This window comes from Sprattus sprattus (genome assembly GCF_963457725.1).
Source record: "Sprattus sprattus genome assembly, chromosome: 3".
Classification (NCBI taxonomy): Eukaryota; Metazoa; Chordata; class Actinopteri; order Clupeiformes; family Clupeidae; genus Sprattus; species Sprattus sprattus.
The window spans coordinates 2152970-2180583 of record NC_137922.1 but is presented as its reverse complement, the minus strand read 5'-3'; the positions used below and the strand labels follow the sequence as shown (position 1 = coordinate 2180583).

General features: G+C 45.2%; 1 protein-coding gene across 1 annotated transcript; it reads right to left on the bottom strand.

Moving 5' to 3' along the window:
- Window positions 1-1848: 1848 nt before the first annotated feature.
- mmp11b (matrix metallopeptidase 11b) lies at window positions 1849-20355 on the bottom strand (the record flags this gene model as incomplete). The annotated part of the gene is made up of 8 exons (XM_080835711.1): window positions 1849-1976; window positions 2399-2659; window positions 4167-4371; window positions 5166-5398; window positions 6610-6743; window positions 9743-9886; window positions 12928-13226; window positions 20242-20355. The coding sequence occupies 8 exons, from the start codon at window positions 20353-20355 to the stop codon at window positions 1849-1851; spliced, it is 1518 nt and encodes a 505-aa protein (XP_080691837.1).
- Window positions 20356-27614: the final 7259 nt, after the last annotated feature.

Sequence of the window (27614 nt, the reverse complement as noted above, 5' to 3'; positions counted from 1 at the left end):
TACATAGGCCTACGTTTTTTAAATGTCTTCCAAAGGCCTGACGTCTGCACAAGTTAAACGAAAACATGCCTTGTGTGGCTCGCCATAAAGAAGATGATGAGAGAACTAATCAGAACATGGTGTTTCCAACAACGAAGAGTTATTTCACAAATTTGCTGTGTCCTGTAACATGGACTGCTACCCATGGTTCTGGAATGCTCTGGGGAAGGTAAACATCAACAGTTCACAGGAAGGTGACATGCAGCAGGGTGCCTTTTGGACTTAAAGATATTAGTGTTTGACGTACCAGAGCAGGGGCTGAACCTAATTTATTTTTATTTATTTTTTTACAAAAGAAGGGTACTGAACAACAAATAGAAAAAGACATGTACAATATGAAAGACTTTCTTTATTGGAATCAAAGTATAATACAGAATATATACAAATGTATTTACACAGTAAATATGTTACTTAATCTTCAAATCGTAATAAGAGATGTACAGTTATACATGAAAAGACAACAGTGTAATGAGCGCTGTACAGACAATGTTTCTACCGACTGAACTACCATTGCTGGCACAGGGTGACGTGGACACAACCCCACTGCAGTCAGTTGAAGAAGTTAGAAGTTAGAAGTCGAAGAACAGGAAATATGGTATCAGTGTCCTGCACTGCACCTTCTGAAGCTGAACAGCAAACGATATGGAGCCTGGAGGCAGAAGCACGGCCCCACAAATGGACTAAGACAGTCTCTCCACCCCTCTCTATACATAAGAAACATATGAAAATGATTTGGAGAGGTGTTCATTTGCATTGCATGTGGGAGATCCCCTTCTGTACTCTTATGCTAAAGTCAGAGAGGCACTGGGGGTGCTTTTGGTCCAGAGGACCCCAGATGGCTAGAACATGTGTCCAACGATTGAACTGCAAAACATTTAACATTTAAAAACACAAATGCATTATACATGGTTTATGAGTCTATTCTAATGTAGGTTATTCTCTGTGTAGAATAGACCACCTGATGAGCTTTGGACCCTGTACTACTGATCACAACTAATGTGTGCTGTCCCACCAGAGATACATGTAATGGTTGAGGTACAATGTTACCTTCCCTGTCAAACGTAGCACCAATATGTGTAAAACAACAAGTGACAACGATAAAAGTAAGCAATGAAACAAAGGTTATCAAAGTAATATTCAGTGAATACATAATATGCATATGTCATATGCTTTTCCTGAGAGGGTGACATCTGAGTGGAAGACATATAACCTACACTCTTAGAGCAAAAAAGGTGCTTTGTAGAACCTGCAGGTGTTTGTGTAGACAAAACCCATAAGGTTCTAGACACAGCTTCTTGAAGGTTCTCGGCAGGATCTCCTGTCAAAATGAACCAATGAACCATTTCTGTTCTAAGAATGTAGAGCTGTACTGCTACACTTCAAAGAGGCTTACATGACAGCCTTCGAGTCTTAGTTACATCAACATAAAATACAAGGCAGAAACTGTCCCAACTGATATTGTTACAACGTGTACTTGAACTCATATAAAGGCTCAGTGAACTTAAAAAACGAAACCACCAAACTAAAAAGTTACTCACTCTATCCTAAAGCTGGCACAAGTAATTAGCACCATGTCTATTGCCATTTCAGTCTTGCAATAATAAATGTAGGTTTTGTAGTTAGTGGCCAGGCCAGATGGAACCTTTCAAATAACAAAATTCATTATTTTCTAAAAAACGAGGCTATTCTCATGGAGGGAAACGTGTCATTGTCAGCGAGAACAAACATGGAATGTTGAAAGACTAAGCCAAGAGGCTTCCACTGGGGTCCAGAGTGGTCCTTCAGAGGAGCTCATCCTCTTCCACAACTTTAATGATACAATGACGCAGGGCAGCCGAAGAAGTCCATCCCAGTGAAGCGTGGGTAGCCCTCCAGAGCCCGTACCTCCACAGGGTCAAACTTCCAGTACCTTTTCCCACTCAGGAAGTGTGCATAGCCTGTTGGGGATACACAATACACTCAAATAAGCATGCATGCACATGCTGGATATCTGCAGCTAAGCCGGAGAGGTATGTCAAAAGGAATCTTCAACCTGATAATACACAACAAGATCGTGCGTGCATACATGCATATATCTGCACTGACTGAGAGCACTAATGGATGGAAGATGCATTAAGCAATATGTTACGCAAGTAGACCGACTGTACCTCTTCCTCTCTGAATACACCTTATCTGTATTTGGAGTGTCTATTCCCATGCTCTAAGATCTGGCATTTGGCGTTCAGATAAAGCATAACATACTAGATAAATACATTAAGTATACAGCAGGATATAAACAAAAAAGACCTATGCATTTCTCTGTAGCCCAGTGTTTTGCTGCACTGGACCCCCTGCCCCCTGCCCCCCCCACCCCCCTTACCATATTTGTCCTGAAAGGCCGCATCTATGTGGTTGGGCACCCCTCTCCAGTCCTGCATGCTCCTGGGGTGGGCCAGCTCCACACGGTTATCCTGTGCATTGAAGCGCCAGTAGTTCCCATCCTTGAAGAAGTAGGTCCTCTGGGCCTTGTCCTCGCCCCACATCAGAGCGGCCTGGATGTCCGAAACCTGGAGCCCCAGGTGCCTCACTGAGTCAGGGCCGGTAATCTGGCGCTCCCCATCAAACACCCAGTAACTTTTACCTGTGGAGAGGGCATGCGGGTTTTACTCACAACTAAATGGGACTGTCTGTCTGTCTGTCTCCCAACATCTTTGAGGCCTGGAAGAGGTCCAGCATGTGTGAAAAGGTAAAAAAGTGCCAGTCATAATGAAATACCAAGACTGACATTGAGAACCCTCTGCTGTATGAGTGCTAAGCTACAGGTATTGACAACATGTAGGTTTTAGCTGTAAACATCACTACTGCTCATTTCTGGTAATGTATGGTACAGTGTACGTTTTCAGAAGTCGTTTGGGACAAAAGGGTATTTTGCATTATTCTGAGATATAAGTGGGGTACCTAGAAGATAGCTAAGTTCTTGTTGGTGATATTCTGAAGGAACTGATGTATTTGATGAACTCAGTAATCTTTTTTGCTTTTGCACTGTAAAAAAATGGACCCTTGTAAGAACCTATTTTTGCTTTTGCACTGTAAGAAAATGGACCCTTGTGAGAACCTATTCTGATAGGAATTTCCCCCTAGATGCAGGCACTACTAGGGTGGAATTAGGGCACATTTAAGTGCTGACAGCAAGCTCTGAGACCAGGAGGAGATACAGCAAGTTGTAACAAATGAGGTGCGATGGAAAACCTGACCACAACAAAAGCGGTGGAAAAATGATGTGGTGGCACGGGCTTTACAAGTAATCTAGCTGTTCAAAGAACAAGCTTCAAAAGACTGAGCCTGCAGAAACTCAAACGCAAAAGATATCAGAGGGTATTTGGTAACAGTAGTTTTAAGTTCTAAAGCTGGTTGTACATGCACATCTAACAATGCAACAGGCCCAATCATATAGTACAGTAAACAGCACAGACAAAGCGTACATTCTATGGGCCGTATAACATGGCTTTGTGTCCAAATCACCCAAGCTACAGAACTGACTCACGTCTGACTCTAGCCTCTCAGCTTTCATCTCATTCTTTAGATGTGCAACCCAAACAGCTGTGAGAGTCTGGCGGCAGACTGGTTCATGTCCACCTGGAGCTCACCTAGGGCTGACTCAGTCTGACTCTAGTTCCTGCTTTATGGAGAGGGGTGAGTGGGGCTGGGGGAACGGGCCCACCCAAAGACAACGCTGGTGGGAGGTATAGGAATAACAACCCCATAAAGTCCATAAACATCACAGTCACTGAGGCTCTAGGTTTCACTGACCAGTATAAACACATAACGTTGGGTAAACAGCATCAACAGGAGCTGTCTATGTTTTTTATTAATCTTCTTCCAATAAACAGAATTAAACCTCTGTTTGAGTTTGGACTTGAACATTATTAGCTGTTCGGTTCCTATACTGGGGCCTGTTCCTGTTTGTCTGAGCTCAAACAGTGGGGGACAAAATGCGCTGATGGAAAATACCATAGACCCCATAACAACAAACAATGTGGAGCCTTAAAGTACTCTTGTGACCACACAATACAGCCTGAACTCAGTCCAAGAGTTCCTCCACTTCCCCTGCAACGTGTCTAGCTTTGGCCAGGCTCTTGTCAACCCACCTTGGAAGAACCAGATGTTCCCGGTCTTGTCCTCGAAAGTGGCGTCGATGTTGTCTGGTATGCCTCTCCAGTGACGGGAGGCCAGAGCGGGGTAGCCTGGCTGCAGGCGGCCATCGCGGATGCGCCACACATAGCGGGACTTGAAGAAGAAGAGCTCCCCTCGGATCACCGACACTGCGTCAAAGCTCGTCTGACAAGGATCAGGCTAAGAGGGGAGAAATGTGATGGACAGAGACGGAGGAGAGGAGAGAAAGAGAGGAGTAGGGAGGAGAAATACAGAGAGAGGGGGAGACAGTTAGGGCGAAGAGGGGGAAGAGAGAGGGAATGTATGACAGAGAAAGAAGAGGGGAACAAAGACAATAGGTTGAAGAAGAAGAAGAAAAGAAGAAGGGAGGAAAGGGTTAAGAGAAAAGATGTATTGGGAGAGAGAAGACAAGGGGGAGAGAAAGGATGTGAGGATGAGAGGAAGCCAGAAAGAAAGCATGCCTGGGACTTATCTACTTGGATGACATTTAAAACCACAGCCGTCTTCGAAAACGCTGAATGTTGCTATCTGCTGACCCTCACATCTGTCACAGCCTTGAGCTTAGTCAGTCTGTGAAGAGTTTGCTTTGGCTGGGATCACTGTATTTCCCCCAAAGCCTCCTGACAGAGCTCAACAGACTGCTCTAGCTCCTGTCACTGTTCGTACTGGTGCTAAACCGTGTCATCAAAAAAGATGACAGCTCCTTTAAGAGTTCCTGTGTTCATCTGTGCTTATGGGCTTCGGAGAAGAGTTACTTGTGGAAGAGGGGTTTCTGGTGATTCTAGCCTGTATTTCAATTAGTTGTTTGTTGATCATGATATTGTAAGATCTGTATTTCCATCCATTGTCTATATCATTATGTATAATCCTGGAGTAATGTTAAAGCGAGAGCAACAGTTTAGCAAACGGCTGAGTTTTTGAACTCTTATCACAGTCGTTGAAACAGACTGCTGATGTGCAGCACGGTGACTTACCACAGCTGGCTCGATCTCATTGGTCTCTATGATGACTGGGGGTGGGGTCCTCTCCTGTGGGGGAGGGGTGCGTGAGCCGTAGAGGTACTGGATGCCGCGCGTGTCGTCCTCACTGAGACGCAGCGGGTAGGAGAAGCTGTAGAAGGGGGACATGACCGAGCCGGGGACCAGGGAGTGTTGCAGGCCCAGGACGTGACCCAGCTCATGGGCCGCCACCTGCAGCAGGTCCGTGCCTGAGAGAGGGGACAGGACAGAATGACCAGGGGCTATCTCTCTCTCTCTCTCTCTCTCGCTCTCTCCCTCTCTCTCTCTCGCTCTCTCCCTCTCTCTCTCTCGCTCGCTCTCTCTCTCTCTCTCTCTCTCTCTCTCTCTCTCTCTCTCTCTCCCTCTCTCTCTCTCTCTCTCTCTCTCTCTCCCTCTCTCTCTCTCTCTCCCTCTCTCTCTCTCTCTCACTCATATTATAACGTGGTCCGTGCCTGAGAGAGGGGACAGGACAGAATGACCAGGGGCTATCAATGGACGTCTATGCTGTGGTGACACACAGGTCCGTGCCTGAGAGAGGGGACAGGACAGAATGACCAGGGGCTATCAATGGACGTCTATGCTGTGGTGACACACAGGGTATTCATCTCCCTGTTTTTGGCCTTTAAATCTGGGACTTTATAATCTGTAGCCTATGGAAGGCCCAAATGAACATAAAATATGAAAATTTGTGTTCACCAATACATCAATTCATCAATACATTCAACTTATGATGATAATCAATAGCAATATACCAGAGTGCCATTTTACACATATCAACACAAACAACACAGTGCATGTCTAATGCATTGCTCAAAATATATTTCATAATAGGCCTACACAATTTTGCAAAGGGGGTATTGAAAGGGCAAGAGAATTTATAATTGCATGTTTATTTACATTTATTTTTGCAATGCATGCTGTAAACCCTTGTTTTTCAAGCCAATGGCGTGCAATTGTTTGCCTAAAGACAAGCCTGTGACTGTCTGAGACGGTCAGTCAGTCTCACTCGAGCCTGCAAGAAGTGTTCCTTGAACATTTGATAAGAAGGCCAGACTGTAATGAGGTGTTAATCTGTCTCGCTGTTGGGAGATCAAAAGCCTCAAGTAATTGACTCCTCTCAAACACCCTATTGGTCTTTGTCAGTTTCACTCTGAATCTCAGACCACCGAGCCATTATCCTCAGCTATTAAGACACTTTCCAGCAGATACTTCACATCAGTTTTAAGTTTCTGTCTTCTCTCAGAAGTCAATAGAAGCCCATTTCAGCAGCCGTACTTTTTCAAAAACACTCCTACTTCATATAGTCTACGTACATTACATTCACAATGATGAGGCAAATTTGTACCCTTTACCCCTTAGATTTGCAAATATTTATATTTAGGGACCCCCAACGTTAGACAGCATTGTTTTATAAACTCACCCATATTGTTCCCCACTGTCCAGGTTTCATCATAGTCAAAGTGGATGTCTCCCTCCCGGTGTGTTCTGGGGAAAAAGGCATGTGCCAGAATGCCTCCTGGGCCGTCGAAGGGCAGGTTATCCCCATGCCAGTACCTGCACGCCGAACACAAACCACAAACAAGCCATCACCAGGACGTCTTTCATTCAACAGAAAAGGAAGGCATCTTTTGGAAACAACAATTATTCAACTCTAAATCATAAAAAATAAGGCTCGTTAACATTCAGGCACGGGAGGATACTATGGTGCCAAACCATCAGTTGGCACGATACCCTCATTCCATTTGGCTGTTGCCAGACATCAAGGGATCTCAGTGAGACTTTATTGGTCCTTTTTGTAAAAATGCCAACCAAAATGTCTGATGATTGGTCAATCTGAAGTTATGGAAAGTTCCTGTATAGAGTTTCACTGGGGTTAGATTACTCCTTTACGGAGTGCAGTTAGACAGATAGGGAAGGAGCCAAATTGAATAACTGGAAACACATCTGGGTAGAGGGGGAACTAGGGCAACCCAAAGCAGGCACAAAGGGGGTCATGTGGGGGCAGACTGTTGTAGAGGCACAAATCAGATTACAGTTTTGAGTCCCTTCCTAAAGCACTAAGAAAACCATGCATGTCTTTCATTAGCTTCTTTTTTCCAATGTGCTGTTGAAGCAATAAGTCATCACTGCAGACCCTGGTTTTGTACCCATTCTAACTTTAGAAGAAGAAAAAACCTCCTGCTTAGTGTCCAGCACCAATGCACACAAAGGTTTTCTTTTCATTCAATCTCCTCCAAACATCCAAAAAGAAACATTTCTTTTTGTCCATGGTTTATGCTGATTCTGTACTTTTAGTGACCTTAGCTGCATACATAGTTGAGGAAAGCATGAAAAACACGACTGCTGCAGAAAAGAACAAACATCTGGAGTGGCATGAACATCACAACATGCTCCACAGACCACTCAGGTGGTCACATCATTCTAACAGGCAAACGTTTTTATTTGAGGTTGAATTTCCCTGCAGTCCAGCTGTGAATGTTGCCTTGTGCTTCAAGAACTCAAACTCTGACTTTATAATCCCATTACAAAGGCAACGTCTCTGAATGGCCAGTACCTCATCTGAGAGAGGAATCAATGTGAACCAAAGGCATTTTACAAGAAAGAAATGTAAGACACTTGTGTTTCTGCAAAAAAAAAATTCGCCGGGGGAGCAAAAATGTGCCTTGGGGTGGGGAAAGTCTCGCCAGTAAACTGCAGTGGAACGAGTCCAGCTTTTCAAGTACTACTTTGAAACATTCGAGTCATAAACAAAAGAAGGAAAAATCTGTGGGATTACTGAGCAGAGTGCTGGTTGTTGATCTTATGGTGGGTGGAGCGGGTGGTTTGGAGGGATGGGGTGGGGCGGAATGGCTGCACCTGACAGGTGTGCTGAATTATCACCTTTCCCTCTCTCTTTCTCTCTCTCTCTCTCTCTCTCTCTTTCCCTCTCTCTTTCTCTCTCTCTCTCTTTCCCTCTCTCTCTCTCTCTCTCTCTCCCTCTCCCTCTCTGCGGGCTCTGCCACAGTCCTCCCTGAGAGGGTCACGCTGCGGTTATGTACCTGATGCAGGTGAGAGGGAGCGGGCGGGGGGGGGGGGGGCGGGGAGCGGGGGGGAGGGGGCGGGTGTCTGAGCAGAGTGACACATCACTCGGCAGAGTTGACCATGGCCACTAATCCATCTATGACATCCGCTCAGATCTACAACCAACACCAACACCCCCTCCATTCCAGCTGCGGGTAAAAAGCTCCTCTTGTCTTTGTGCAGTGGGATGAAAACATACCCTCTCACTGTCAACACGGACAGATGGTGGCTGATAACCAATATCTGAATGAGATGACACAGAGGCAATGGGCTGTGGCGTGTTTCTGTGATAGATGGTGCTTGAGGTGTCAGATATGCTGACGTCCGTTTGAGTTTGAGACAGGGCAGGAGGAGGGGAGGGGGAGGGAGAGGAGGAGGGGGAGGGGGAGGAGGTCTGACAGATGTGTGTCCGTGGACAGATTCCAAGCATGGCACACAAGGCTCCACTGGATCTCAAAGGCTTTACCTCAGAAGGGATGAAAAGAGGAAGGGTTCTAACGGCCTAAACTTAAAAAGAGAGCCGGAGAGAGAGAGCTGTGTTGTTTGCACTGGGCTTGATAATGGGGGCAAGGTGAAAGTGAAAGTCCTCTCTATGGCAGAGGTGGTGTAGACACACACACTCTGAAATCCACCTCTGCATTTAACCCATCCAGGCAAGTGACACACACACAGTGAAGTGATGTTTCACACTAACCCGGAGCAGTGGGCTGCCATTGGCGGCGCCCGGGGAGCAGTGATCGGGGTTAGGTGCCTTGCTCAAGGGCACCTCAGCCGTGGATGTGGGCATGGGAGAGCAGTGGTCTACTACTTCCCCCACCCACATTTTTCCTACTGGTCGGGAATCGAACCGGCCACCCTCCGGTTACCAACCCGAAACCCTAACCAGTAGGCCACAGCTGCCCCGAGGAAGTGAGGACACAGAGAGAGGAGGGGAGGAGAGAGAGGAGGGGAGGAGAGAGAGGAGGGGAGGAGAGAGAGAGTGGAGGAGAGAGAGGAGGGGAGGAGAGAGAGGAGGGGAGGAGAGAGAGGAGGTGGAGGAGAGAGAGGAGGGGAGGAGAGAGAGGAGGTGGAGGAGAGAGAGGAGGGGAGGAGAGAGAGGAGGGGAGGAGAGAGAGGAGGTGGAGGAGAGAGAGGAGGGGAGGAGAGAGAGGAGGGGAGGAGAGAGAGGAGGTGGAGGAGAGAGAGGAGGGGAGGAGAGAGAGGAGGGGAGGAGAGAGAGGAGGGGACATCATGTTGTATTGGGGGGGGGGGAGGATATATCAAAGCAGAGAAACAGGAATCTGTTTGTTTGTTTGTTTGTTTGTTTGAGAGGACAGAGGAGAGAGAGAGTGTGGAGGAGATCAGCATTCTAGCCATATCTAAAGAATAGTAATAGAACACTAGTAGAGTTCCCCATCAATACTTTTGTAAAAGGAGAAGAAGAGAAGGGTAGAAGGAGAGAAGAAAGGGAATGGGAAAAAGGAAAAGTGAAGAAGAGAAAGAAGTATTTCTACCTGTTGAAGTCAATGACGATGTCGGCCTTCCCAGTGGGGACCTCGGTGAAGGTGAGAGGTGTGACATCACTCCAGACCTTCAGTGCATCCTGCAGCACCTGACGAACCTGCTCTTTATTCATTTGCCAGGGTATGCGCATGATCCTGACACACACACACACACACACACACACACACACACACACAAACACACAAACACACACAAACACACACACAAACACACACACACACACACACACACAAACACACACACACACAAACACACACCCACACACACACACACACACACACACACACACACACACACACACACACACACACACAGCCAATGAATAAGACCACCCATGCACAAGGCCTAAACGCATCTAATGCATCAATAATCCTCCCAGTAGGTCTTCTTCTTTCTCTCCCAGTAGGTCTTCTTCTTTCTCTCCCAGTAGGTCTTCTTCTTTCTCTCCCAGTATGTCTTCTTCTTTCTCTCCCAGTAGGTCTTTACATTTACATTTACATTTAGTCATTTAGCAGACGCTTTTGTCCAAAGCGACGTACAAGGGAGAGAACAATCAAGCTAAGAGCATTAAAAACCTGGTGTAACAATCAATACTGCTTATAAAACGACATAGAAAGAATAAAAAAAGAAGTGCGGGCCTGTTGCTGCTTAAGTGCAGGTTGAGCTAAGGTGCCAGTTTAGGAAGAGAGGTGCTCTTTGAAGAGTTGGGTCTTCAAGAGCTTCTTGAAGTTAGAGAGGGACGCTCCTGCTCTGGTAGTGCTAGGCAGGTCATTCCACCAACGTGGAACTACAACTGAGAATAGTCTGGATTGCCTTGCTTGCACTGGGGGCAGTGCCAGACGACGCTCACTGGATGAGCACAGCGTCCTGGGTGTAACATTTGCCCTTACAAGAGCATTTAGGTAGGTGGGAGCAGACCCAGTAAGGTCTTCTTCTTTCTCTCCCAGTAGGTGCTCATATGAAATATGGATATGCCACAGAACGATGGAAGAGGCCTCGTCATGACACAGAGGATCCACAGGGAAGCAAATTCAACCCTGCATTAAACTATTAAAACTAAAAAAGACGCATCACACAGAGCGCCTCGTACCAGACAGAAGTGTGTGGGCTCCTCCACTTCAATGGGAACACAGGCTGGGATGGAGTCTATGGTCTAAGCCTTTGGCTCTGGCTTGAAAAGCGAGTGTGTGGGCGGATACTCTCATAAGATAACTCTGTATGTCTGTAATGGAGCACAAAAGTCTAAACCAGGTGAAACGGTAAACGGTGTGACGGATTGACGTGCATGTAAACCACATAAAGAACACCTCCACACCACAAAAGAGAATCACAGACAGCTAAGTTGATGACGTTCTAAGTTGGTGAATTCAACTGTGTGTCTCGTCTTTAAAGCATTCACGGGTGACATGTAGAGACAAGTTACATCGACGAGATGAAAATATTTGTGTGGTGTGCGGATAATAGTACCAAATTCTCTTGTCTCACCGAAATGTAGCACTCAATGAATTGAACTTCATGCTTAGCGGCACTGTTTTCCCATTTATCGATCTAGTGTTCACTCGTCCCATGGCATCCTGAGTCTTTGAGTGAGCATGTCCAGGCATGCCAGTGACCAGGGCCCGTCACCGGGAGCTCTGCCCTGGGAGTGTGCAGACCCTCATTATGGCCCGAGCCGTCCCCGCCCCCGCCCCCGAGAGGAGAGCCCGATGGCTGCCGCTGCACCGCCGTGGCCCATCATTAGTCCTCGAGAAATCACAGAGCAGACGGAGTGGCTCGGGCCACATAAACGACCCCTTGGCACCAGGCATTACCTGTTGAGCCACCGCACGCACATGTGACAATCAACAATATGGCACAGCTGATTGCTGCCTTTCTGCTCAACGCCGGGGCGGGACAAACCCAGCCCTAAAAATGTGATGAGCTTGCCGGGCCTTGCTGAAACACACAACCAGGGGGTAAAGGTTGCACAGGCCGTAGGGGGGTTGGGGTAGCCCCAGCTGCCCTACTGCGAGAAGGAGAGTTATAAGGTATTTATGAGTTGTGATTTTCTGCGAAGAGGCCGTAAATCTGTGAGTTTGGTCATTTTGGGCTGCTCGGGAGGGGGCTCCTGTGCTTCAAACACCCCCCCCCCCCCCCCCCCCCCCCCCCCCACACACACACACACACACAACACACGACCCCCCCCACCCCACCCCACCCCACCCCCCCCCCGCCAGGAGCTGCGGCACAAAGCAAGACCATGTGAGCCACCACTCCGCCATCTCATGCCCCACTGCACTGAGATGCAACCGGCTGCTCTTCGCAGAGGGTCACGACCCCTCTGACTCCAAATTACAGGGTAGTAGGGTGGGCAATGTCCGGTGTAAAACCCCTCTGACTGAGATGGAAGAGGTGATTCAGTCAAAAACATTAGTCAGGAGAGCACCAGGGAGGCGGGCTTGCAGACACTTCTTCTCGGGAGGTCAACCTGCCAATCCAAATAGTCCTTAAAAAGCTGTAAAATGCCAAGTTGATTTAGAGTAACTCCTCTTTGTCATTAGTTCGGAGTCCATTTAAAATGACTTCAAGAAAAGATTAGTAAACACAGTGACGGCTTAAAACACACATGCACAGCTTTGAAAACACGGCAGTGATGTGTGAAACAAGGCACGCATTACTAAATCACGATGTGTATAATCACTTATGAACATGATGTGTGAGGAAACTTTGAGGATTAGAATAGCACACACTGTAGTTTTCCGGTGGGCTTACAACCTTCTAATCAGTTGCTAAGCAAACACTTTATTACACGTCTCTACACTGCAGCATTTAATGCCCTAAGCCCAGAAGTGAAACTCATCAGAGAGTTCCTTTTCCTGGGTGGTCTCCATAATTCGAAATTATAAAGGAGGAAAAGCGGAAGGGCTGTGATGGAGACTTTGACTGCAAGACAGCAGGCATTCTGGGAAAACTCTTCTGGCGGTGCTCCTTTGCTATGGTCTGGTCCCCGTGGAGACCCCGCTCAGACACGAGGTCATCTAAGGCAGCACGTTCAGCTCCGCTAGTGTAGTCAGTTGGAATTCCACAACTATTATCTACAACTATTACTACTTAAATATCCATTGAGTAATATGTCACTGATGATCACTATACCCATTGTGGCACCATTTCCTGAAAAACACCAATAGTGACTTACTTGTAAGTCAGGGCAGTCTTGTCCCACCGTCCTCCGAAAAGGACAAAGCGTTTGCGTCGGTTCCGTGCACCATGGTCTCCTGCTGTCGGGAGGTGCCCGAACCCTGTGCCCCCGGGCTGGCTGGGGTAGTCTGGGACACCACAGCGAGGGCGCTTCCAAAGATCCGTGCCATTTCTGGAGACAGTGGACTTCCCGTGGCTCCCCTTGATTAAGCCAGACTCATCCTTCAGAGTGTCCTGAACGTGAGGCGATCTACCTCTCTTCTTCAGGCCATAGTGATGGGATTTCTCAGACCAGGTCTGCAACATGAATCAGGCAAAACTACCGTTAAAACAAACAAGCATTTAAGTATGATCAAAAAAGTCAGTCCAATTCCTGAAGAACAAATTTCCCTGTAAATGCATTGCAAATACTCTGTTATCGTACATCAGGTTAAAATCAACAGGAAACAAGCCTTAACCAGTTTAATCAACAGGAAGCAAGCCTTAACCAGTTTAATCACACTTCAACTTCATGCCATGGGGGAATTTGGAACGTGAAAAAAACCGAAGCTTTCAGTATACAGAGAGATCTCCCAGAGCATTAGCGCAGTCAGTTTCCTCCATAGAATTAGGAGGAAACAGCTCAGTTAATTGGCTGGGAAGTGACTGGAGGGGAGTGAGGGTTTAGTCAGCCTTGCCCTGGTCTAACCCAGCCCTTAAACCTCCCCGCCTGTTTGGCTTTATTACAGCTTGCTGCTTTGCCAGAAGCACCTTTAAGAGTCTTTTTCTTGGGTTCTGTGGCGGGACCAGAGAGGTGATGTGGGTAAATGGAATTCTGCCCCCCTCGTTTGGCCCTTTAAAAATACTTCCGCCCGCGCAGGCTTCAAGGCAATTTTAAAACTGTAATTTAAGCGCAAACTGTTTTTTTTTTTAGCAGTCATAAAACTGGAGCCTTAGGTGGAAGGGTTTCATTTTTCTTTTTTATGACAACAATATACCCGGATGTTAGCTACATACTACCCTTGTCAGTAGGAAACCATTAGCTCGGACGCAATAACTTTGCAATGACAGATAGAATATGCATGGTATGAACCTTAAGGAGAAGCTCTCTTTGAGTCTCAATGCATGTTTATCTCTCTACATACTCCGCATTATAGTAAATATTTAATCAAAGTATCAATTGCAAGCACTGCAGTGACCACTTTGCTTATACATCATGCAAGATATTTTCACGAAAATCTAATCCTGCTTTTGTAAAAAAAAAAACAATAAAGCCAAATATCTGAGGGCAAGTTGAGGCAGAGATGCATCCTGTGTGAGGACATGCTGACACACTGAACTTGATAGCATTGCTAAAAGGTAGCCCTCAGGCATATGAAGAGAAAATGGTTCACTTGTCACAAAGAGATTCAGTATTACAGTACAGCAATCCTGAGTACACAGGGACTTTCCCTTGTTTTTCAGCGCTGTCTACCCGCCCAGTCTCAGCATTCATACAATAGACTGTTGAGTTCAAACCTTCAGGCTATGATCTCTAGCTCAGATTAATATCCATGGGAGATTTCAACATATTATCCATTTGTACATTACCTCCTCTCTGGATTGTTACTATCTGGTTTTGAAAGGGTCTGGATGCAGAGAGTATAAGCACAGGGCTACTGACTACACTCCTAAATGAGTATATAAAGGTATGATCCAAGAGTAATGAAGGTAGTTCTTCATTGTTCTCTTCAGGCAACATGTTCCTTCTAAACAATATTTAATGGTTCCACAGTAAGTGTTCTCTCACCATCTGTTTTATAGAACTTTTCAGTCATGGAAAAACCTTTTTATGGCAAAGTTATATCAAGTACGAGGCTTCATTTTTGAAAAACTGAATGCATAAACCATTTCAGACCAGAAAGAGAAGACTGAGATGGGAGATCACACACGTTCTGACTGAAGGAAAAAGGTCTGAAGGGACTGAAGGGAAATGGTCTTTGAGTGTTTGCTGAGGATCCAAATGACCCGTCCCACCTCAATCAGTCCCTTAGCCATGACAGACCTCCATTTTATACTCCGCAGACAGAAGAAAAACACACGGGTGTCTCAGGTTCAACACAGGTCAGGCCAAGAGGTCAGAGCAAACATATCTCCTGAGTTAAAGTAAACAAGTCCTCTCTCTAAATTCATGCCCAAACACAGTAACATGTTATTATGTTTCCAGTTCTCATCAACAGATGCTTATTAGTACAATAAATTACTTCTTCATACTAAAATAAATGACCCATGCCAAATTTAATAAAGGACGCTTGGGCCTGCTGACCTTAATACCACAACATAGCTCTACGTCCTTTGGTTTAAGGAACGCCCTCATGACAGGATAGCCTGCTACATTAGAGGCAAACATCATTCCTTGCTGATCCTGAACAAAGCACAAAAGTAAAGGGGGTGAAAGGCCACCTGCCCGCCATTAGGGAGGGATAACCATCCTGACTCCCCCCTCCTTCCCCCTCCTCCCCTCCCCAACCACAACCATCCCATCATTGCATGTACTCAGACACAAATAAAATACCCTCGTGGAGCCATGGGTGTTTACTGTTTGTTGGAGCTTTTTGCCATGGCATGCAAACCCACTGTCAGTGCTGAGACAACAACTTGCAAGGACATTTTACGGCCTAATGTTGGCTAAGACCAACCATGTCAAGTACCTGAGGAGAGACACCATCAATTACCCCTGTCTGCCCCAGCCCAATGCCTCCGCCAACACATGGGATGGCCTTTGTACACAACAGAGGAACAGGAACCTCACATAGGCTGTCTATACCCTGAAGTATTCTTATCAGTTTTCTTTGGATGGAATAAACTGCCCTAGAAATCTCACGAGGAACAAAACTGGTGCCAGTTGCTATTCAGCTTGAGTTTTGTTAGCATAAACGTTTTGGTTATTTAGTTTTCTTTAGTGTATTTATCTTCATTGAATTAGTTTAGCTATTTGGTTAGAGATCCTCATTCCCAGTCGTGAGAGTGTGGATGCTATTTATTTTGATAAAGCACGTTTTCTTTCATCTCATGGAGGACCCAACAGTCTCCTCTAAAGGTCTAGCGACCAGACTGAGACAACTCCTGAAACTCTGCGCACCATCTTTCACAGAGCTCCATGCTGTTATCCAGGCGTTTCATTAACATGATGCCTTTGTGGGAACATGTCTCCCCCACCATGGCGAGTGCCTGCACTTGGCAGCAGCAAATGATAAACATGTCTGAGCTCTTGGCTCCTGGCCGACCCAGCGGGGCTCCTGAGGTTAAGCCCGCTCATGGCGCTGGCTGCCCAGGAGGCCTTTGCGTATGTCACTCATTCCATTAATCTCGCTCAAACATACCAGACCCCAAAACAAAACAGCAGCGGCACAGACACAGGTGTTAGAAGCCCCTCCATTACCCCCCCCCCCCCCCCACCACCACCACCACCACCCGCACATGCAAACACCACCAACTCCCATTCACACCCACATACATACAGACCAGCTGACAAGCATGTTGATTTCCTACACAACATGTGTCACACAGATCTTAAAGACTTGAACCCTTCCATTTAGAAACATTAATACATTCCTAAGCCTTGCATCAAGTCTTAGGCAGAACTGCCACTGCCCCTGTATATGAACCCTATTATCTGTGCAGAGCCATAAGCTATAGAGTCACCTTAGTACAAACAGTGAACCTGTGTAAAGAACTCAGCAATGGATACCATGTCAACCTGTTGCAGCCTCAACCCTCTCCCTCTTAACTCCTAGACGCGCTATACTATGAAACTGTGAATCTAAAAAATAAAATAAAAAAAGATAAGGGCTCTCTCCCAGCCACTCAAGCTGATAAGCGCCAGCCACACTTACGACGAAGCCTGAGTTTGGCAGGGGAAATACGTCTTGGATAAATATTTACACACAAAAAGCTTGATAGATCTCCAAGGTCTCAAGGGTTGTATACACAAATGAGCAGATTACCCAGGATTGGGAAATGGGTTCTGGAAGAGGAAAAGCACTGAATGATGGGAGATGGTAGCTGGATGCATGCCTGTCAGGGCTCCCCTTACTCCTGACCATGGTTCCAGTCATTTAGGTTGTCATTAGGTTGTACAAATCAACAGATTTTATCTCTAACCAGAGGGTTTCCTGTTTTCACGGCCATGCCTTCTAGCCAACTGCAGAATCTTAGAGTGTGGTAGTCAGCACAACTGAAATTACAATGTTGTTGACATGAGTGATGATGTCAGCAGTTTATGTATGTGGACAACACTAAGTGTTATTTATACTAAGTTCAACAAGCACGTGAGAGATATGCTTGTGACAGCTGTTATCAATATCCATCTCTTGTCAAGATGGTCCACTGAAACACCTGAGCAAGGTATCTTAAAGGATACTTTAGTTGAAACACCTGAGCACGGTATCTTAAAGGTATACTTTAGTATTTATTGTGTGATAAGAATGGAGGGATGAGACAGTTTTCTCAGATAAAAGTGTCGACAACTAAGCCAGATAATCTTGATGTCTGCCTAAGTAAGCACCATGCTCTTCATCGCCTCACTGAAGTTTCTGAAGCGCGAGGCTATCCTTTCTGTGAAAAACGATATCATAAGAATGCAGGCTTTCCCTCAGCACATCTCTCTGTAGTGAATTAAAGCACTCCCTGAGCTACAATTATCCATGCAGGTAACTGCATGTTTGGATATCGCTGATCACCTAAACATAGCCAGGCCACATTTCACAAAGCCCATACAAACACCTCTCACACTCTTTTCACAGTAGCCGAAGTGAGTCCTTGTAAAGTTTGACTGAAGAAACTAAATCTTTGATCTTCTCGACATGCTATTGGTTCTCTTTTTTTTAAAGTGTCCAGTGTTAACGGATATTGTGAAAAATATAAGTCTTCATCATAAGATTACTACGTTTTTAGTTTGATGTAAACTTCTATCATTGTTTGTCTTTAGTATATTTGTATTTCATGCTCTTGGTTGAGCTCCCTTCACCCTTGGTGCTCATAGGATTAAAGTCAGTTAACAGGACAGAAAAGGGAGCATAATCACATTGATATCATACAGAGGAGAGAACTGAGAAAGCACATCAGTTGTCTTTGTGACACTCAGAGAATGGTTTTTGAATAATAATGTCAGAACCCTTCAACTATCATCTTTGCAGTAGTTTTCAGTAGTGCACTTCCATGGATATACAAACCTATAGTCGAACCCTCCAGGCAAGAAAGGGAGTTCTTGTTGAAAGAAAAGAGTGCCATCTATAACCAGCAATATTCTACCATATCTCACATCATCCACATCCAGGGAAAGGACTCTAAGTATAACCCTGATGAATCAACAATGAAACATATTTTAGTCTACTTCTCCCACACTTATATAGAGAAAGTGTATTGTACTGTACTTCCTTATTAGACAGCTGAGGCCAAGATTCAACAAGAAGTCAACATTCACCTCAGATTTCTTCCCTAAACTTCACACTGACATGTGATCTATCTGCACAGTTTCAGAGGAGACACACTTTGGCAGAATTAGTGGAAGTTGTCATGCTGATCGTCTTAAAAAAAAAAAAAAAGAAGCTCTGTCTTTTTTCATAGAGGCCCATGAATGCCGCCGTAGCTATCTTGTTCTTTACGTTTCCCTTGTGTCAGCAGATAGGGAGTTTGTTATGCCGCCTCACATGCCAAATGACTTGCCCCGTCCTGCATAATCTCCCCCCCCTTTGTGCTTTGTCAACACCAGGGAACAAATTGACTGCTTGCATGACCCAAAGGCTTAGACTCAAACTTCAGAATCAAACTCACATAAAATCTCCTCTGAGTGTATTTGTCTGAAGAGGTCTGAGGATGTTTTTTGGCGTACTCTGCAGTTCGCTCTCTAGGAGCTGAAGCCCTAGTTGAGGCTTTTAAGATTTTTCAGTGACCACTCAGCACTTTTTTTAAGTGTGACACTATCCAGCTGCGAGCTATTTCTCATCCCTCCTCAAAGAACAGCTCTTTGTTCTTGCTGTAGTCAAATAAAAAACACGTGTTTGATACGACCACAGAATGAAATATCACAGAAATGTGGACCATGTCCAAATGGTCATGAACGCCTTCTCTCCTGGTCTCGTTTCCCCAGGTCTCCTGCTTTCACGCAGAATGTGTCCTAACTCATGCTGTCTCACTCCCCCTACTTATCAACAGGAAGCCGCAACACTAGACCCAAACTCTTCTAATCCATGCGGCGCACTCTCTCTCTCTCTCAAGCGCCTGATTTGAAAGAAGCAGAGAACCACAGTCCTCTACTGCCGCTGCTGCTGAGGTGAAGCTGGGGTGAAATAAAAATGAGACCAGGGAGAGAGTAAATAGTACGCTGAGAAGCAGCTATGCTTTTGTCACAGCTTCCTGAAGCCGATTCATGAAGCCTCGCTGCACTTAAGGGCTTCTTTGTCCATGGCTGAGGCTCACATAATGCATCTAGGCAGAAGGGCTGACTATCCACAAAATGATCCAGTTTTGAACGACTCAGAGTCACTGCCACCTGACTGAACAGAAAGAAACAGTTGTTGCCCTGACCTACTGACCTATACCTGTCATGTGCAAAGCTGACGGCTACTAGAGCACTGAGCCTCAGGACTCCACAGCTGTGTGAGAGGCTGGATGGACATCTGCACCAAATCATGGCGCACTTTCAGTATATTCTTCTGTAGCTCAACCATACGTCTAAATTCCACTTTCCACTTTGAGGATCATTACAGACTCTTATCACAGTGCTGCAACTGTATGAGCCTATGTAAAAGACATGTCTAATTTCCTAAACAAGACATTAAATTCGATCTATTTTAGTTTATGTCTGACATGCCGATGTGTGTCAAATCTTTTTTTTTCGCAGAGATAGTCTTGGAATGAAATTTAGGAGTTTTGTGAGCTGAGAATAAAAACAGAGCTTCTCTCTCTCTGTCTTGCAGCTCACAGTGAGAACAGCATACACCTGTCTAATTCCAGGTTTTTCCACAAAAGATCATGTGCTCCCCGAGGTGAAATTCCTGAACAAGAGACATTTGTCCAGTCCTAAGGCAACACAACACTTCTCCATTCATACCTCACCATCAAACTATCACCTCCACATGCGCTGCCTCAAAAGACATTTGCCTTACCAGGCTGTTAATATTAGGCTAAGCGTTCCAGAAGGAAACAAGTCTACCAGGGGGGTTATATTTATTGAAATGTAGTTTTAAATAATCCCCTGAAATATAGTTTGAAATAATCACCTGAAGATGGATTTCGACGGAAACTATGCATAAGCGTTGAATAATTATTGAATGCATTGTGTTGTACTCACCGCAGTTGCTTTGTACCTGTGGCTGATTTTCTTCTCCGGTAGAGGAAGGGAATGAACTTGGTACACGAGCTGCAGCGCCAAAGCGCAGAAGGTCACCTGGAGCGCGCGCATCATTCTTTGGCTCGAAGGGGTCCGTTGACTGCAACAGCGAGTGAACACCTCGCGGGGCAAATAGAGAGGGCGGAGGGAGAACCGTGCAGTTTAGACGGTGAGTGGCGGGGCGGTGTCTTCAAGGGGATTTTATACTCCCTGACTTCTTTGAGCTCGATCTTCCAATTACACATGAGTTCACGAGCACCCACGTCATCTTGTACATTCCCGCGGACGGAGTTGTGTTTGTCATTGTGAGAAACAATGCAGCTACTGTCACATTTGTAAGCATTCATTTAAAAAGAAATATGTAGACACTAGTCAGACTGGTCTTTAATTCGCATGGTATTGAAACAAAAAAGAAAAGACGCCGTGTTTCCATTTCGTTTTTTGCCTGAATTATCTAACCAAATGTAATTGCACAGCTCACAGATCTGAAAAATAATTAAGGACACGTCACCATGACTTATGGTTTAATACCACACTGTAGTTATTGGAATGGTGACAACTCAATATGCTAAAAGATTGTTTTGACCTCTAATCCCTACCTGTTGAGGCCTTTTGGGGCTGTATATTTCAGAGCAGGAGTGGCATCATTACTGTCGTGCTTCTTGTAAAGGTAATTACTTGTAATGGATCTATGAACTAATGGTCTGTAGAATCGCAGCTAATGCACTAGCAATTCTCCTGCCGTGCTGTTCATGTACTGTACTACTGTTCACAACACAGTGTTAGACTGTAAGCAAAATTAATCAATGCCCTGTCACTGTCAGTTAGACATTGGTTGTGTAATAACTGAAAAAAAACACATTGTTATTGAGATAATTCCCAGAACTACTGCAAGTCTGCACAGTCTGCAACATGTCTTTCTCAATACCATCAATGTGGTGCATTGTGGTTAACTGCCACACTATTAATGTTTTGATGCTCAAAGAGTATTGGTTAGCAGTTTTGTAAGAAGTGATTGAAATCATCACGGTAAGCAGAATGTTAACCTCCCATATTGCATGTGTTGCGCCAATGAATCACCCGGCCTAGACATTTGAAACCAGTGTATAGAGAGACTCTAATTCACACCATAACAGATGTTTTTGCCTCTCTGTGAGCCCCCTCTGGCTTCTTGTGTCTCGGGTAAATTGTTCTAATGAGAGGCCCGGGGCACACCAGTTGAAATGGTATCCATTTTCTCCTCTCTGGAGCCCATGCCAGATCACTTAATCACAGACACTTTCTTTGTGTGCGATCTTAACAAAAGATCCCATTTAATTATGCTTGGTGTGTTTGGATGCAAGCCCCGAGAGTTCGCTGTGTTTTATGGCACCCAACTGATGACAGTTGAACCAGAGGAGGGCCAGGAGAGAGGCATAGCATGCAGACAGCTGAAAGCCAAGATACACAGCACATTTAATTGATCTCATATTGCTCTTGGCAAGCTGAAACAGTAAACTGTTCAAGACTTTGTTCTGCGCCTCACACAGGCGGCCTCCTTGGCTGGCTCGGGGTCGTGTGTTGATCTCAGGACCCAGGGAGGGAGGGAGGGAGGGAGCCTGATTCCTGCTGTGACCATCTTGTACAGGACCCCAAGAACATTAGATATCAACGAGGAGAGCAGCCTTCAGCACAGCTTTGTGCATGAAAGTGATGATGTAACTGGCTTTTCCACCAAAAAACTGCATAAAAATTATTGCATCTGTTCTTTCTGTCACTTCAATACGTTGACATTGATTTTTCTCTTTGTTGGGAAGATAGAAAGTCTCCAAATGTTGTCGTAAATTAACATACCTGTTATTAACACTGGCAAAAAATCTCCCTGGTGGCTGGAATGTATTGGAACGTGCCAGCTAGTGGATCGGACTGATTGCTTGGCTGCAGCATTATTAGGTCACTTGGTCAAATGATCAATGGATTGGACCAGAGGGCTCCCAGTGAGAAGCAGACGAGTGGATGTTTCTTTCTGTACTATTGGACTTAAGGGACTGTGAGAAGTACAGGGTTATATACACAGTCTGGCTCACATATCACAGTAGGAACAAAACAAATCTGCTTGCAGACCACAGACCACACTACAACCCTCTGTAGACAGTATATCTGTAATCTCAAATTTGATTGGCACGATCAGTGAGGTCCAGTTCTGCTTTGAAAGTTAATGCAAGACGAGGTCCCCTCTGAATCCATCCATGTCCCATAAACTCACATCCCATTCTTCTGACCTCAGCTACCCTCTGTCTTCCCTGAGAGTGATGCTCCAGTGCACTAAGTCACCAGTTTAGTGTGACACTGAACATAGTTTATTATCAGGTGCTGATTTGGGCTTCATCAGGACAGGCATCAGTGCAAGTCACTCTCCCCTTCCTCCCTATTAGCTTTTTCCAGAAACCATTATAAGTCGGCCCGGCCAGAGCTGGACGGTCTTGGAAAGTTTCCAACCACAATAAAGCCATGCGAGCAGGCAAGGTCTTTTCCCAAAGGACCCACTTAAGATCAATTATGGCCAAAGCGGCCACGGGAAAACAGAGGTAGGTTGTCCAACTTAATAACTGGCACATTTTTGTAAGAACCATCAAGTCTCTCCCCCACCCCCAGCCCTTTTGCGGTGAGAACCACAATGAAGTTGAGTCATCTCAAATTACCGGGGTGGCTCATAAAAGTATTTAAGAGTACCAAAAGGAAGAAGGAGAAAAAAGAAACGCCAGGAAGGAAAACAGAAAACAACAACTCCTTTTTCTCTCCTGGGGTTTCAGATGCTCCAGGTGTTGTGAGATGAGTGAAAGATGTCAGGCTGCATGGGCTCCAGACTGAGTGGCTGAGATAGAAAGAGGTGTCTGAAAGTAGGTTTACTGATAGGGGAGCATCAAGGGAACCTGAAGAGGCCTCTCCACATTTGTATTCAGCTATTAAACAAAGACTTGTGTCCAAAGAGACTTGCATCATCATTTGTAGGTCCCCAAATACTTAAAGAGCAATCAAATGGTACCAGGAAATAACGTTGCAACACTTTTCAGAAGATGAGACTTGCTTTTCATAATCCCAGGGTTCTCACAGAGCACTTTCGGGTGTCCCAGTTATTGACCTTAGCGCATGCCCACATTAGACCTACTGTTGTGACTGTCTTTTTGGTCTTTTCCAGCCTTTATTTAATAGGACAGTGAAGACACGAGTGGGTGGTGAGTGGAGAGAGATGGTCCTCGTGGGCACTGGGTCCGTGTATGGTATTTAGATCAGGCGCCGCCGCTGCCGCTGTGGCATGGCTCCCCCCTCAGAGTGGTTTCTTTGTACATTTAATCATGTGAGTGTGTTATTTTGATGGGTTGTGCTGGTGTTGCATTATTTTATCTACTGTTTTCACTGAGGACAGATAGAGTAGATATTCAAGAGAAACAGTCCAGAGGAATGAAATCCCTACGTGTCATATAGTCTTTGTGAATGATTTTTAAGGTCATTTTTAAGCATCATTACAACCCCATGTCTTTCTCTCTCTCTCTCTCTCTCTCTCTCTCTCTCTCACAGACAGCCACACAGACACAGACACACACACACACACACACACACACACACACACACACACACACACACACACACACACACACACACAAGAAGTTGGTGTTTTTAGAGAGGTCAGAAGGTTGTTGCTCAGAAGTTGCTTTTTCCATCAACAGCAGAGAAATGTAATTGCTACCACTCACCCCACCACAAAACACAGTTAAGAGGGGCTGTGACCTGGTTCAGGTTACTCTGAGCCACAGGCGCTGAGGTTGGGGGCGGGGATGTTATGCTGTGCTAGGAAGATGCTCTGTAAGAGGAAGGGTTATCTGTTGACTAACTAACCCCACTTTGTCCAGTTAGCTTTTTTTAGAACCTTATTCCAAAGAATGTCATAATTGCTATGTTGACATATCATGCCACATTTAAAGGCCGGACTTTAATTTATAGACGTATTTTTACAAACAGAATAGCGTAAAACATGTGTGTCACAGATTCGTCAATCACTGTCACTCCCGCCTCCTGCCATGTTTTGCTGCTAGACATTTAAGGGCTGTTGAATGTATCACCCAGGGCTGTGAAAGCCATCCATCCTTTAGTGCAGAGTGGATATTCATCACAAAGTCCTCATTAAGTTGGGTGAAGTAAATGTTGACATGATATGGAACTTACAAAAAGTATTTTTTGCCAATATGTGTATAATGAATGTGCTCTGCCCTACACTTAGTGACACCATACCATAAACTAAATATGTACTGTATAGCTTACTCTAGCATAAACAACACATCATTTAGGTAAGTAGGGTACACATATTTCAGAAAAAAAATGACATGCTAACTGCAAAGTTGCAAAGAAAATGCAAATTAATCTGAGCGAATGAATGGGCTAAACTAAGGTGCTATCCCAAACAATACAGCCTCTGTGTTTCCAAGATAACATAATCATAACCAGGAAACTGTTGACATTGCTTAAATAAATGGGTATGTGTTACCTCACCTTTACAAGAGGGCGTGGGATGGGAATATGGAGAACCTGTCTGTGGGTGTTTGGTGGGTTAATTCATTCTCAGAAAGCCCTTATGCCCAACTGAGCCAAAGATGAAGCTGATATACATAATGGACAATAGACTGGTCCTTGTCCTGCCTTGAACTCTGTCCTTCCTCATAGGCGTGTGAGAGGACAGGTGTGTGTTGATGGTGAGAAGAGAGAGTTAAGTAAACGCTGTGGGAGCAGGATAGAGAGGGACTTGAAACCTCTCCCTCCAACCATAAAAGCCCCTTATAATTAATAGCGTAGGCTCTTTTGAAGATCTTACATTACAGTAACTTGAATATCCCACCAGATTAATTTGCAGTGTGCTCATTGTGAAAATCTATTCACACTCTTTTTTTTCTGTTTCACCAAAAGGCACCCTTTGTGTATCATCTTTGTGTGGTAACTGTCTGGACATTATTGCTTTATTCACCAGTTTACTCAGAATAAACATGCATGGGTAACCGTTCCATTAACAGCTTCACCAACCTTACTATATTTTGAGATCTCAGCTGGAAAATGCTGGGATCTTTCTGGGTGCATTAACAAAAGTTTGGCGCACAGTCACACACAATCCTTGATAATAACCCCTTTTCTTTCAACTACACCTCATTAACACTTCTTCATTTCCCTGTGATACTTCAAGCATGGGAGTTACGAATGTTTAAAGTTCTATTGGTCTAAGGGATCATTTAGTCTAACACCAAGGAACAATGCCTTGCCATTCTTCTATAGAGACTCTCTGTGTGGCTATGTGCAGAGGCAACACCTACACATATGTACACACAGAAGAGGTTCATTTAAGGTAATGGGAGACAAATGATGCTGAGTTCCTCCTCCTCTTGTATGGGAGGCCTTTGTTGTGGTCTGAAAATAGCACAAGTCATGAGAGGGAAGTGCCATCTGTGCACTATGACGCAAAACCCCGTACATAACTAAAGGAGCTTAAAAAACAAGATCATTTGTTTCAACCAGTATTCTTACGGTGTCTGACCATGTATGCTTATGTGCCTGCACAGGAAGACTTGCTTATCAAATGTAATCTCAGCAAAGCGAATGAGATCAAGTATAGTCTGTCTGCATGTTTCTAATGAGATGAACGCGTGTCAGCAAAGTGGCGTGTGAGAGACAGATGGGCATGACTGTGTATAGTGCCTGCTGTGGTTTCTGCTGGTGTCAGCCCCTTTCCTTTGTTTTAGGCTGGGGTGGGGGTGGCCTCCATCAAATTCAAGCCAGACCCTCTCAGGGCCCACCCCCTCACATAAACGCGTCTCCCAACCAGCCCCCAGAGACTGCTAGGAGGCACACGGGCTGGGACATGAAAGCCTGCCTTGGAGAAATGAATCACTCTCTTGGCCCATTTCCCTCAAGACCACCCCCTCCCCCTGCTTCCACCCCCCCCCCCCCCCCCTCCTGCCCCCCATGTGCCATGGACCACAAGAAAAGGATATTGAGGAAACTAGGCTGATTTAAATGGGTGGTGAAGAGGGGGTGGGACAGTGGACCCTGCAGCTGGATCTGGATGACTTCATGACTAAAGTGTATCTGTTCATCTTGTTACTCTGATTGGACTCAGATGGAGAGGATTTGTCAACATATTTTGCAGCGAACATGCTAAAGATACAAAGATGATACAGAAAATGAGGAATGAAAGTATACCAACAGAAGTGCCCCCACGAGGGTGAGGCCTGTGGAAGGAGAGGGTTTGGGGGGGGGGGGGGGGGGGGCTGGCTGGGGGCTGGTGGAAGGGGGTGCTACTATACCCGCGTGGTTGAGTGCGGGTGGGGCAGGGTGTTGTTGTGCCCGGTGGAGATAAATAGCAAGTTAATTAAGCAGTTAAAATTACGATTACAGTGGCACAGAATGGCACATACATTCTATTTTTCACATGACATCATGACAAAAACATAAATATTTGCAGAATATTTGGTTAACAAAGAGATTCTAATATAATGCAGTGTCCACTTTTTGGTGTTTTTGTAGCAGAGTAGCATATGAAGAGGACATGCTGGTATTGATGCTGATGGAAGTGAAATGGACAGGCATCATGGACGGCTCCTCTTAGACAATAGCTGAGGATCAACAGTTCTACAGCCCTGAACTTGATCTATGGAGATGCAGATCCTGATCCACACACAGGATCATTGATTTAATCATGAAAGCAATCTTGATTCTGCTTGTACCTTGCTTGTTCAGCATTCCTCAACTTGGGAAGCTGGAGGAGCACCAAGGGGTGGAGACAGACATATTCAGACTCAGATGAAGACATCTTGAAGATTTGCGGTGTAATGTTGTGTGTTCTACTGCACACCTTATTCCAAGTCATTAATAGGCCACATCATATGCCTTTCCCCTCATGAAACCTTTAGTTCTGAGGCATCATGGATGTAATAGCTTGAGAGCCATTTGTTTAGATTGTTATCTTTTCATTGGTTAACAGGTTAAATGGATATGCATGTGTTTCACTGTAACCTGGCCTCAGTCTTTCACAACAGACTTTCAGAAACCAGTGAGATGACTACTAAGCCATGACTAGGCCTTGCTCTCCTACCTCAAAACAGCTTCTCTTCATGCACTAATTTGTCTTTAGCGCTTTTAGTTTGTTCTAATAATAAATGTTGAAATAAATGTTTCAGGTCAGCAGCAGCAGCCAAACACCATAAACAGGTGAAAAAACTGGTGAATTATCTATTGCATTATTTAAATCTTTGGTAAATGTTTTTAATGGTGTGGTTAATCATCTCCAGGATCCAGTTTCTCTCAGCGTTGAT